Raw genomic sequence first — 13817 nt, forward strand, 5'->3', positions numbered from 1 at the left:
AAAGACCGTAATGCATTTTGTAATATGACACTTGACACCGCCCACTAAGGGGGAGGAGACCGCCAAAAGATTTTAAAGTACCATTTCCATGGTAACGCAATGTCCGATTTCAAAATGTTTTCACAGGATTAATCTTGGGCTTCTAAGCTTTCAAATGATATATGATTTATGATGATTACTAAAAGATTTAATAGAGAAAAGGGACAACAAAAAAAGAGTGCCAAGCGTCCCACAGGTGGGACGGTGACAGTTAAGGGGTTAAGAAAAAGCCTTTATATCCAAAGATCTTTAAAAGGAGAAACTCATTCAGTAAAGTGTGTCCAAGCTTTTGCCAGGTATACACACACACACACACACACACACACACACAAATAGTTATTCAGTGGTTCTTTGGGGTGGTTGAGGTGCTATATAGCACCACCACTGCCATATAAAGAACCCGATGAGCCCTGTATAGTTCTTTAAAGGTTCTCTAATTCTCTCTTAGTTTAGTTGGGAAAGGGGTTTTAAACGACATTAAAATACAGTGCATTTCCTAAAGACAACATGGTTGTCAACCTTTTTGGCCCCAAGGTCCCCCTTAAGGACATCTAAAATCTGAGGAGGAGAATGTGGTTCCTCTTATGGCTCTACATAGCATCATTTGATAAAGGTGCTGTACGGCACCCTTAAAGATAGGTGCTATATTGCACTTAAAGTGGTTCCGCTATGATTATGAGCCATTGAACCACTTTCAGTGCCATTTAACAGCATTTTTTAGAGTGTAGCGTTTCTTTCTTTTTATATTCTTTTCTTTTTTTATATTATCCACATGACACAACAACAAGCAGATTAGAGACATAACAAGCACTGATTTATTTAAATAGATGAAACTTAAAAAAAAAAAGAATTTAACAAAAAAAAAAACATCACTCCAAAACAGTAACAAAGAATTTGTTCTCTCACTGGAAGACATTGCAGAGGTGTGTTTTCATATATTTTTTTCAAAATGTGGAACGAAAGAACAATAAATGCAAATAAAAGGTGTTGACAATGTTCATCAAACCCTGTGCATTTTGATCACTTTCCTCTTTTTTTTTAATAACATGCACTACCCTGGACCGGGTGACCTCCAACATATATAAACTCTCAAGGCTAACCTAAATCAACAAGTAAGAGGAAAAAAAGCTTAGAAAAGAACTCTTCATTGTCTTATGGACATTAGTGGCAGTATCTTAAACATCTGTTTCCAGGGTTAATTACGTCTGTTGGTCGTTTTCCATCCTAATATAAAAGCAACAACAGCACCTGTTTGGAAACTTTTCAGCTAAGTGCATGAGGAGAACCTTTTTAACATAAGTTAAACACAAAAATCGCCGATCCCCACACAGGCATATTTTCACTTGAACAATCTAGCACATCTTCTGTAAGGCACTACCTGGACCGTCTATCCTTCTTGGCCCTATCTGCACTTTTTTCCATAGTCTTTTCACTGTCACCCCTGCATTTGGGGCAATACCATTTCCCCTTGGGCTTGTAGGTCAGTCCAACACAGGAAAAATGGAACCACTCAATAGGACACTGCTCATTGTCGCAGCCAATCATCTCCCCATAGGACACCTGTTCGCAGAGGCAGTAGGTGGGCTCGTTGGGGTCGATGGTGAACTCCACCGGCGAGGCTTCACGCTCTTGCTTGGCCTTGGAGCGCTTCTTCTTCTTGGCCGACTTGGACTTTTTCTCACGGGGCTGCTGCGGAGGCTCTTCTACCAGGTCTTCCAGGGCTCCGTTGGCACAAGTGTCACGGCTCTCGCTGTTGCGTTGACGTCTGGGTCGTCGCGCAGAAGAGCGCTCGGGCATAACATTTGCGGAGGTGCTGGCAGGGTCGTGCCTCACCTTCTCCACCGGTCGCTCTGCTTCCACCGGCTCCAAGAAACAAGGCGAGTGGGCCTCGATCTGACGCGAGCGGTTTTCCACCACCTCCATCATCTGTGTGACCACATGGATCTTCTCATCTCCCAGCTCCTGACTGCTGATGAGCGCCCGCTGCAACTGAATCTGCAGTCGCTTGCGCTGCCCACTGTCAGTCTCCTTTTTGTACTTTTCATAGATCTCATCCACCTCCTTGAGGACCTCTGAGTGGCACAGAAAGCAGAGAAAGTGAGGTGGTGACAAACACCTTCAATCAGAATATTAGAAAATTAAGCGAGGCAGCTTGTGCACGCCCAATGCATTTTACAAAGCCACTCTTTAACATATTATACAGTCGACTGTTTGCTGTTCGCAATGCATGCCTGGGTTGCTCTAGTGCTACCCCTGCCGCTGTGTAACAAAAACATACCTGCCCAAGCATACATGCTGCTCCTCCACGGTGGGTATGATAAAAAATATGAGGAACTAAGACGCGAATGAATCATTTCCGTTGCATATAAATCATTTTGCACGGTATCCTTCATTTTCGAGCGGTTAAGTCAAACTGCTCGAAGTCGTCGACATCGAGCTGTGGATGTTTAGGCTACATGCGAACAAAACACACGCCGACTGACAGCACCATTACGTCGATACTATGGCAACTAAAGCGATGCGTTAAATGAGCACAGCCAAACAACAGTACAGAGAGTATGCACTAGTCAAAATGGCTGATCACTGGTTGTAGGATAGTGTTGCTGTAACAAACACAGCCGAATACGCTAAAGACCAAATACAACTAAAACACAACGGGCGTTGACAGCTTTAGAAGCACTCATAAATGTTTAATAAAAATGTGTTTTGTGTTATTGTGAGGAAACGACACGAAGCCGGTCTACAGGGTGAAGTGCACTCGATGTAAATGAACATAAATATGCAACGCATCGAGCTGGCACCTTTCACAAATGTTTCGCTTACCTTGATACTTGGTGTCGATCTCTCGTAACAATGAAACATTCCTCTGTATATCCAAAGGCAGCGACTCGACACATTCCAAATAATCCTCCACGTAGTTGACAAGCTGCGATTTTTCCACGTTTGGATAATGCCCTAACATGATGATAGTAATGCATCAAGCAACTATGCGCCTTTTCGAGAAGAACTGCGGCTTAAAAAGAGGCGCTTTTCACTCATAGGTTCCTTTAAAATATGATGTTAGTTGGCAACCTTGTGGAGAGCCACTCTTTCCGGACACATTCAGTCCAGTCTTCTCTGGCTACGAGAACTCCTTCAAACAAAACTATCAGATGTGCGCATGCGCAGGATCAACCCATAAAATGCCGCGTTTTGCATTTTCAGACGGCTTAGCAAATGGGGTGTGGTGTTGCTGAGATGTGGGCGGATCGCGGGATCAGCTGGGCGCGTCCGGAGTTCATATGGAACCGGAGCTTCGATTCATTAAAAGCGAGTTCGAACCGTAAGACCACAGTGCTAGACCGTGTTAGCAAAATATCGTTGATTAATGAGATGATGTAAAAAAAAAAAAAAGATCAGTGTAATAGAGGGTTATGAATTAATATTGGCTACTAGAGGCGAAATTGCCACTGATATAGTGACAAAAATGCCCCTAAACTCAAAGTTCGATGAAGATTTAAGATTTTAAGAACGCTTTATTTGAGTTCTCAAAAGCTGACAGAGCAACAGTATAGAAACACAATATATAAACACAGACAGACACATAAATATAAATATAATGTGCGAGCTAACAACTGTCAATTAAACATAATACAGCAGTATAATAAAAATATAAATGTAATGTAAATATAATAAAAACAAAAGGGCAAAACAATTTAACGACTAAATGTCTCTGTAATGAATTCCTCTTTTTAGATTTTGTATTTTTGTTTTATATTTCATAACATTTTATTCTAGGCCTAAATGTAACCTATAATTGTCAATGATGCTGATGTAATATTGTAGGTAACAGCCTACTTATAAATTATTTTAATTAATTAACGGGTTTTGTCAGAATAAAATCCCTTGAAAATCAGCCCTAGGGGACACACAGTCATTTTTGGAGTTATAACTTCTGACACAGGTTCACATAACTGACACCTTCTATATTCATAAAAATCAATTTATCCATCCAGTTTCCCACATTTCCAGTAGGCCTATTAGAGAGTTAAGACTGGCAAAAATAAAACATTGCGCAAGCTGAGAATGAGCCCCGTTCTGTAGAAGCACGTTTGTACTTCACTTGAATATCTATTTCATTGACAAACCTGGATTGCAAGCGTTATGCTCTGTCACAAAGGACGTCTTAGCATTGACACGCCACGCAAACCACCGCTCTGCGCTGCATGCAGGACATCTCTGCCCAAAGTCCGGGGACTTTCCCCCAAGCAATGATGGCGAAACGAGGTTCCCCGTGCGTAGCTTAGGATACAAGTTTTCAGGCATGCGCATTTAGACGCGCCCTGCACAGGAAATATATACAGCTGAAAGCAGCGGTCTGTTTGCACGACGGTGATATTGTGATTTTATTGCTTTACATTTTTCTCACTGGATTCTTTTACAGAAGAGTGTGATATACCACCATAAAGACATACAGTATATTGCGAAGGACGTATATTGCGGTATATTGAAACACTTGGTCCTGAAGTGAAGACTGAACGAGTCATGTAAATTAACCCCATACGTCACGATGACACGCCAAGCGAGCTAACAGAAATACAAGTAAAATGAACGACAAAAAACTCGAAGACAATATCTTAAATAGCCTACATAAGGGTGACCATACGTGCCATTTTCCCAGGCTTTGTTTTCCTGTTTTCATGCTTGCTGAAGGTAATGATCGAAAAGTAGTTTGACCAATAACATGCAAGCATTGTACATAATGGACCAATCATGGCGTGTGAGAAGGTGGGATCTACGGTCAAAGCGATGCAATTACGCGTACATATTAGGTGTGTTCGACTTAAAAGCAGTGCGGCTCAGACCGATCAGTGTTTGACATCAAAGTACCTCGAGAGCGTTTCGAAAGCATAACCGTCTGTATGGTACTTTGATGTCATACACCGATCGGTCTGCACACGCAAACAAAGCCAAAACCTACATATTTTAGGCAATATAGAAATCCTGGCCAGGACGCGTCCTGGAAAAATGGCACGTATGGTCACCCTAGCCTACCTCATTACTCGTTTGTCCTTATCATAAGAAACAATGAATCCGTTTAAAAAAAAGTTGGGATGAGGATTTTTGTTGTTAATTGTAAGAGTTAGTTAAAATTACGCTTATTTTTGTTTTTGTATCTTTTCACTGCTAAAACATGGAGGACAAACAAGATGGGAAAAACTATATTATTCTTTATCTTCGTATGTTAACAGACTGTATTTCATAAAACACGATTTCTGTGCTACATTGTGGGTAGGCATGAAATTTGATCTGTAGAACTTGCAAGCACTATAATTTACTAAATATGAAATGTTTACGCCCCTGAGTTATGCAAGTATAAAACAACAACCTAAAATGTGTCACACGCGAAGGAACACCGACCGAGTAACACGTTTATAAAAAGTGCTTTTTAAAAACGGTGACATAACACGAGAGGTACGTCTATATTTATTACCAAAATTCGACTGTACACAATCAAAAAATGTAAGCTAACTAGCCTTTATGGATTTTGTTTTCTTGCGATTAGCAACGTCGAGGCTTGTGACATTTTTTCGGATATTTTTATGTTTTTATAAACACCTTTGTGGATATAGGTTGTCTCAATAATCCCACACAGTCTATAGTCCATTTTCAACATTGCAATTTAATAAAATGGGGGTGTTGATGTTGAATGCATATTGACTAGTAACATTTGACTTGACTTTATGATTTTCTGATTAAGGTGTTTTGTTTTGCCACAGGGAAAAGAAGAAATGAAATCCTTCTACATTTTACCACTTCTAGCATTCTTGCTCAGTTGCCATGTGCACTTCTGTGGGTCACGCTCAGGTTTGGCATATGCTTCAAATCCAGTTTCCCCACCAGTGAACAGTAATTCCCTTCGGGCCGTATGTAGAATGCGCCCTAACACTCAGTTATCACCTGGAATGCCCTGTGTGTACGGTCATGTTTTTTTCAAACAGTCTGGTCCAAAGGAAAAGCTGAGCGTGACTTTCAAACTGTATGGTCTCCCTGTCTACAGCCAGCAGCCCAGAGCAATGCACATTCATGAGTACGGAGACTTAAGCAAAGGCTGCGGATCTACAGGTGGGCATTACAATCCCCTCGGTGTGAACCATCCACAACATCCAGGGGACTTTGGGAACTTTGTTCCTGTTAATGGGAAGATTCGTCAATCACTGGACTCCAGTGCAACACTCTTTGGGAGACTCTCAATAATTGGCCGGTCTGTTGTGATTCATGCGGGAGAGGATGATTTAGGCAGAGGTGGGAATGTGGAAAGCTTGCTGAATGGCAATGCTGGAAGGCGATTGGCATGCTGTGTTATTGGACTGGCAAACCCCCAAAATTAGCATATACAAATAACATATATATATATTTTTTTTTTTTAGTTTATCAGCTGAATAACTGATACGCTTTGAAAATGGAATTGTAGAGTAACATTGCAAAAAATGCCAGGTTCTTTTTATCTACAACACTAAATAAACATTAAAGTGAATAAACTGGCTTTTCAAATGTGTCTTCATTCTAATGTCTTCAACTTATCTGATCTATAAACATATTCTAAATCTTTACATTAGTTGCTGGAAGCTATGCCTGTTTACATTATCGTCAAAATATGGCATGTTACTATTTTTTTGATGATGTGCTTTATTTAGTGACAACAAAAGTAGAGAATAGCTACAAAAAAAAGAAGAAAAAAAAGAACAACAACAATAATGGTAATTAATAACGCATTTTTAATTAAATAAAAAAACATGAATTTAAAGAATTATATTTAAGTCTAATCAACATCACTAATACAAAAACAAGCCTTTAAAAAGGATAAAAGGTCAAGGCTTTACAACAGTTTATAGTCTTTTTAATGATTGATTGGTTGATTGATTGATTGACTGACTTGGTGTTTCTTACACCAGTGCTTTAAGATACTGACACTTAGAGCAGTGGTTCCCAACCCTGGTCCTGGAGGCACCCCAACACTGCACGTTTTGCATGTCTCCTTAATCAAACACACCTGATTCAGGTCATCAGCTCATTAGTAGAGACTCCAAGACCTGAAACTGGTGTGTCAGAGAAAGGAGACATGCAAAATGTGCAGTGTTGGGGTGCCCCCAGGACCAGGGTTGGGAACCACTGACTTAAGAGTGTACAAAGTTTATATATATATACATCCTTTTTAGGGGCTTAAATTCAGCATGGTTGTCTATTTATGATGTCACTTGGACTTTTGCGCTAAAGTAATATTTTATTTGCCCTTGCTTGCACTGTAGAGCCCTGTCAAACATCATAAAAGAATCACTTCATAATTTATAGCTAGTGTACCTGCAGTAATATGAGTAGGCGCTAATAAGGTGCCATATTTAACTTATATTCATAATAATTTTGGTTGATGTCATTCCTCTTTAAACCAGATTTCCAGTGTTCAAGGCCTCCTCCAAGCTGCAGTCTGCACTGAGTCAGACTGGAATGGTGACATCCTTAAAGCTCCAATGCAACAATGCGCCTCTTTTCTTCCTCATCATGTGGATGGGGTGAAAGGAGGAAGAAAAGAGGACAAATGTGAAAAGAAAAAGTCGATTTGGAAGGTACTTTTCGGTTGTAGGAGAGTAAAAAAGTCCACCAAACTCAAGCCTGCATTGTGGCTGACCAGAATGTCAATGCCCTCCAAGCTACAGCCCACACCGTCAACGACCAATGTGATGAAGCCCTCCAAGCTCCAGTCTGTACTGACTCCGACTGGAGTACTGATGCACTCCGAGCTCCAGTCTGCACTGAATCTTACTGGAGTATTTATTTATTTATTTATCTACTTAGCTAGTAATTTCTTATCTTTATCCTTTTGCATTTGTTGCAAGTCCTTCTAGTGTATTTTATGTCCACTGTTTAGAGCAACTGACCTCTTTAAACTGTAAGATTGACCAAATATGCTCTGCATGTTTTTAAATTCATGCTTGGAATTTACATTCACAAAACTTTACATGTCTGTTAAGCAATACATCAACTTTGTAAGTAGACTGTTCTTTCTATATTTTTTTCCTTTGAATCACTTTATTAAGTATTTGGGAATCCACCTCCGTCTAACCATCATAAAAATCGTTTTTCTTTCAGCCTGAACCTCTTCCACTGGAGGTCGCTCTTTTAATCCTCGCAAATGAAGGCCCCAGAGTTCCCCAGATAATCCATCTGCTAGACTGGAAGGATCTGGGTGAATACTACATCATGATTCTGGAGCGGCCTATTCCCTGCGAGGACTTGTTTGATTTTGTGCAGCACCATGGAGGCAGAATTGATGAGGACTTGGCTCGGGTTGTCATGCGGCAGGCAACACAAGCTGCTTACATGAGCTGCCAACGTGGAGTGCTGCACACGGGACATCAAAAAGGAAAACCTTTTGATCAACAAGGACACCTTAGAAGTCAAACTTATTGACTTTGGGTGCAGTGACCTCCTTCAAAGCGCACCCTATACTACATTCATGGGTATGTATTGAAGCCATAGAATAGGAATCACTCCAGTATCATGCTAATGGGCATCTAGACGAAATGCTGTGGTAATGCAATGCACATAACACAAAATCTGTACTTCTTACAGGCACACAAATGTACTGTCCACCCAATTTATATCAGAGGGCAAGTACCACGGAGAGCCGACAGTATATTCATTGGGAGTACTCTTGTTCTCGCTAGTATGCAGGATGTTTCCAGACAGCGACGACCTGATCATGATCAATCTGAACCGTTGGTTCATAGCTGGCTTGTCAATAGGTAAGATCATCATAACATGACATCTCTTCCATTTTCCAAAATATTTATTTTACAGTAGTTTAATAAAAGTAAACTTAAAGCTTATTGTTGAATTTCAGTGTATCTGCACCCCTCTATTTATGCTGTATACTGTAATAGACATTGACTTGCAAAATGATTCCTGATTGACAGGCTAAATAAGACCAGAACAATTTTAGTACAAAAACAGTCAAAGAAAAGATGAAAATACTCTCTTTATAAAAATCACAAAACACACTCTTAAATCTTTCTATAACCAGGTTTGATGTGAAGTACTGAAGTGGGAAAATACCTAAAGTGACAAAAGAAATGGAAATAAAATCCAACAGTACCATGGTCAATAATTCCACATATACATGTATACCACAACCTACTGTACATGACACTGTTAGACAAGGAAAACAAGGACCAGATATAATTCTCAAATAATTCATATTCAAAACAATTAGTTATTTTAATGTATATTTAGGTGCATTGAAAATACAGAAAACAAAGTAGGTGTGATATTCACTGTACCAGATTTTAATTCCAAAATCATTAAAAGATTTTTAGACAACCTATCAGTATACACTAGAAAAATCATTGCAATACTAATAGTGTTACAGTGGGTTGAGTAAAATAAACCATTGAGAGGATGTTCTGTCTCAGAAATTTAAAAAAAAAAAGAGATTAGAAACAGGTAACATGAAAAGCAAAGTTGATGTGCTAATGGAGACCATTTGTCCTGTTCAGACAATATAAGTTACAGGGTTCAGATGATGGGTACCAGCTCATAGGTGTAAAAAGAAACAAGTTGGCAGATAAGTGTGCAAAGGAAGCCACAAAAAAGCCAACAGAGACATGAAAGTAAAATATAAAAAGACTGAAATTAAGTTTTGAATTAAACAACGTGGAGAGATGACAAAAACAGTTGGAAGACGAAAACCGGAAGATGGTTTTCGAACATTCAAAGAAATGTTGGTAAAGGGAGAATATAACAAAGAAAAATAGAAATGAGGAAACAATAATTAATCAGTCATTCTTGAGAAGTGGGACAAAACAGGGTGCAAAATTGATATGATAAATGTTTTAATTTAATGCAATATCTGAAAAAGACGGGTTTTTCAGTAACACGAATCTGGTTGTACAATTTTAACCCACACTCCAAACCAGCAAGTGGAGGTAATGCACCTTACAGATGTATGCCAAACACCCGTGGAAAGTAAAGAAGAAGAAGCAGCGGCAGTAGGCGAGTGAAGTGTAGTCTGTTTACTGTAACCCCTGTCACTCTGAGCCTATACGCAGCGCCATCTAGACTCAACGGATCGACACTCTTCTACATCTTCCAGAAGAATGGAGGAAATAGACATAAAGCTCAGAGCTGATGGCGTTCAGAAAAAAGTCATCTCTCCCGGAAAAGGAGAAGTTTCAACGTTTCCCAATGGAACAAAGGTAGCGTAACGTACAGGATACATTCTACAGTAATGAAATATCACAAGACGATCAACAAATGTGTTATGGTTTAACGTCTCGAATTCTGAGCTAGCTGGAGTCGCCGGCTTTGACGCATAACATGGGCATGATTTCGACTGAAAATAGCCCAAAGTCGTTCAGGTTAATGTGTTATGCATATATCGGAATATTTAAAGAAATATTTCAACTGGTGTGTGTCCTGTTTTTTTACACGGAGACGCTAGGTATTCAGATTTAGCCGTTAGCTAAGCATCGGGAGGGATACCTGATGCTACAGTCTATGAAGGCGGTCTCACAAACAGGATGTCTGTCTGTTTGCATTTTTGGCACAGAGAGGGGAGAAAAAGGTTCATCTCTTCTGAGTGACAGCTGAAAGCCACGTACATCTTTTCTCTCTGTACCTTGTGGTGCTTGAGGCGAAGGCAAGGGAGCATAGGCCTATAATTGTAGTAAAATCTATTATATATGCTTTTTTAACATTTAGACAAAATGTGAATCGAATAAAGAGTTAGCGTATCTGAGCAATATTAAATGTAAACAAAATGTTCCGGCACTGATAGCCTGTTGGGCTCAAAATGTAGAGAATTTCAATCAAACTAAATGTCGTAATTCAACAAATACCAGAGGTATACGTTAAATTCTTTATAATAAATAACCAAATGAATTATTTTGTATTTTTCTCTCTTGAAAGGTGAAGTTTCATTACCGCACTAGCCTTTGTGATGGCACTGTGTTGGATGACTCCAGGACAATGGGAGGTCTCAGTAAACCTATGGAGCTCATACTGGGGAAGAAGTTCAAGCTTCCTGTGTGGGAGCAAGTGGTTACCACTATGAGAGAGGGTGAAATTGCTGAGTTCACCTGTGATGTTAAGGTCTCTGCCTTCTAATATGTGCACATCTACATATTTGATTTTGTAATATTACATATATGTGACCCTGGACCACAAAACCAGTCATAATGGTAATTTTTTTTGAAACTGAGATTTACACATAATCTAAAAGCTGAATAAATAAGCTCACCATTGATGTATGGTTTGTTAGGATAGGACAATATTTAGCCGAGATGCAGCTATTTGAAAATCTGGAATCTGAGGGTGCAAAAAAAAAATCTAAATATTGAGAAAATCGCCTTTAAAGTTGTCCAAATGAAGTTCTTAGTAATGCATATTACTAATTTTGATATTTCCGGTAGGAAATGTACAAAATATCTTCATGAAACATGATCTTTACTTAATAGCCTAATGATTTTTGGCATAAAAGAAAAATAATTTTGACCTATACAATGTATTTTTGGCTATTGCTACAAATATACCTGTGCTACTTATGACTGGTTTTGTGGTCCAGGGTCACATATGTAAATATCAACAAATTATCGTTTTATTCTTTCTGATATTATTTTGACTCCATACTTTTTTTTTCTTACTGTAAGCACACAGCTCTCTACCCTCTGGTTTCTCTGTCACTACGCAACATCAGCCATGGAAAAGACCCACTGGAAGGACAGAGACACTGCTGTGGAATAGCTCAGGTTCACTCGCATCATTCTATGGGTCACCCCGATCTGGATAAGTTGCAGGTCAATCCTCAGCCTCTAGTTTTTACTCTGGAAATGCTAGAGGTGAGAAACAGTAGCTTAATTTCATTTTTTCGCAGTTTTACATGAGAATGGACAGCGAGCTCTGATAACCACATGAACAGCATCATAAATAAAATTCCTGTCTGTTCTATGTGCATTTTAATGTGTTAAAGGGATAGTTCACCCAAAAATTAAAAACTCTGTCATCATTTGCTCACCCTCTACTTGTTCCAAACCTGTATGAGTTTCATTTTTCTGCTCAAGATATTTTGAAGAATGTTGGTAGCCATTGAGTTCCATAATAATTTTTTCCATACTATGGAAGTCACTGGTTACCGTCAGCTGTTTGGTTACCAACATTCTTCAAAATATATTGTGCTCAACCGCTGAAAGAGATTCATTCATATCACTATCCCTTTAATTGAACTATAATATGCATTTCTACTAATTTAACAACAAATATACTAAATTACAAAGTAGCTGTGGGTAATTCCCTCTTGATCTTTTTAATGAAGCTGATTCATGATTCTGGTTCTCATCTTCCTAAGATCTTGCCCCCTGGATCCTACCAATTGGAAATATGGGCGATGACAGATGAGGAGAAACTGCAGGTCATACCACAGATCCATGAGGAGGGAAATGCACTCTTCAAGAGTGGAGATATTTCAGCGGCTTCTGAGAAGTACTACAATGCCATAGCTTGTCTGAAGAACCTACAGATGAAGGTTAGCCTTAATAGCTGCTGAGCAATGACTGGTTCTCATTAATTACCTAGACTGTGAATCTGTCCTGCCACAGTACGCAGTGTGTGCCAGGTTCACTTTTTTTAGTTGCATAAATTCTAATGTTTTGTTGACAGCCGTTTACAGCAGTTCACTAGATTTGTACTGAAGTATTTGTAAACCTGCTGTCACAGAAACCTGGAGGTCTCCCCGGAGTTTTCTGCCAAAATAAGCATGGTTCTGGTTTTAACGCTTACAAGTGAGAAAATAAGACACAAGTACAGTGATTTTACAACGGTTAAGTAATTAATATACTTAATATGAAATATTCATTTTTACAGTGCAGTTGTATTAAAATAGTTGTATATTCTTAATAACCATTTAATATAGGATTATCACTGTTATTATTACCTCTAATATCAAAATAATATTATTTTCACATTGTTTGGCTTCCTAAAAACACCAGTGTTAATGTAATGTGGACTAAGAAACCATCACAACTGAAAAAAAGAAAAGAGTTTTGAGTTCACTTTAAAGTCCAGGTGCAAATCAGTGCAAAGTTCATGCTTGGGGTTGCCAGATGATAAGAGGTCAGATCCCCCAATCAGACATTTTCTAATAAATAGATAAATTTTCCTCCCAGTGTTTTTTACCTAATCTCCCAAAGTGGCAACCATGTGCACATGCTCTCTCTGGCCTGAAAAAGAGCACTAATGCTCTGAAAACACAGACAAACATGTATGTTGGAGTTAAGCAGTCTCCATTGAGATATTCTGCTCAAATGAAAGTGTCATATAGCCAGTCTGCATTCCTCTACAAGGCCGCTTGAGCTGTTTGCTGTGATTAAATTTGCGAGCAATCTTTCTCATTGACAAACTAATAAATCCAAATATGAATCTTGCATATGTTGTTTAATCACTGCTCCGGGTGTACATGCATTTACACAACCTCTGTGCTACAATTCAAGGTTGTTTAATAGCAAAATAATAAAATAATTTGGAATTATTGGAATTAATATTAAACTTTTTAAAGGGGTCATATAATGCGATTTCAATTTTTCCTTTCTCTTTGGAGTGTTACAAGCTCTTGGTGCATAAAGAAGATCTGTAAAGTTGCAAAGACTAAAGTCTCAAATCCAAAGAGATATTCTTTATAAAATTAAGAGTCAGCCACACCTATCTAAAACGGCTCGTTCTAACACGCCCCCACATACCTACATCACTAT

The 13817-nt window shown here is 39.0% G+C and overlaps 3 protein-coding genes across 4 annotated transcripts in view; 2 read left to right on the top strand and 1 right to left on the bottom strand.

Annotated features, from left to right (window-relative positions):
- Window positions 1-1070: 1070 nt before the first annotated feature.
- On the bottom strand, window positions 1071-3204 carry LOC107748834 (inhibitor of growth protein 2-like). Its single transcript, XM_016563810.1, has 2 exons — window positions 2863-3204; window positions 1071-2111 (listed from the first exon to the last, which is right to left on the bottom strand). The coding sequence occupies exons 1-2, from the start codon at window positions 2999-3001 to the stop codon at window positions 1414-1416; spliced, it is 837 nt and encodes a 278-aa protein (XP_016419296.1). The 5' UTR covers window positions 3002-3204; the 3' UTR covers window positions 1071-1413.
- A 2197-nt stretch (window positions 3205-5401) lies between these two features.
- On the top strand, window positions 5402-6564 carry sod3b (superoxide dismutase 3, extracellular b). 2 transcript variants are annotated; one of them, XM_016563813.1, is made up of 2 exons: window positions 5402-5493; window positions 5799-6564. In XM_016563813.1, exon 2 carries the CDS (start codon window positions 5811-5813, stop codon window positions 6408-6410), a length of 600 nt encoding a protein of 199 aa, XP_016419299.1. In that variant the 5' UTR covers window positions 5402-5493; window positions 5799-5810; the 3' UTR covers window positions 6411-6564. The 2 variants fall into 2 exon arrangements, with proteins under 2 accessions (XP_016419299.1, XP_016419298.1); XM_016563812.1 differs by having other exon boundaries at window positions 5409-5541.
- Window positions 6565-10080: 3516 nt separating this feature from the next.
- The window catches only part of aip (aryl hydrocarbon receptor interacting protein), a 6153-nt gene continuing 2416 nt past the window's right edge, over window positions 10081-13817 (top strand). The window contains exons 1-4 of the mRNA XM_016563798.1: window positions 10081-10271; window positions 10984-11166; window positions 11724-11912; window positions 12419-12595. Of these exons, the coding sequence (XP_016419284.1) occupies window positions 10173-10271; window positions 10984-11166; window positions 11724-11912; window positions 12419-12595 (648 nt within the window). The 5' untranslated portion in view covers window positions 10081-10172. The remainder of the gene's footprint in view (window positions 10272-10983; window positions 11167-11723; window positions 11913-12418; window positions 12596-13817) is intronic.

The sequence above is a fragment of the Sinocyclocheilus rhinocerous genome, unplaced genomic scaffold (assembly GCF_001515625.1).
Source record: "Sinocyclocheilus rhinocerous isolate Xijiao unplaced genomic scaffold, SAMN03320098_v1.1 scaffold590, whole genome shotgun sequence".
NCBI classification, from domain to species: domain Eukaryota; kingdom Metazoa; phylum Chordata; class Actinopteri; order Cypriniformes; family Cyprinidae; genus Sinocyclocheilus; species Sinocyclocheilus rhinocerous.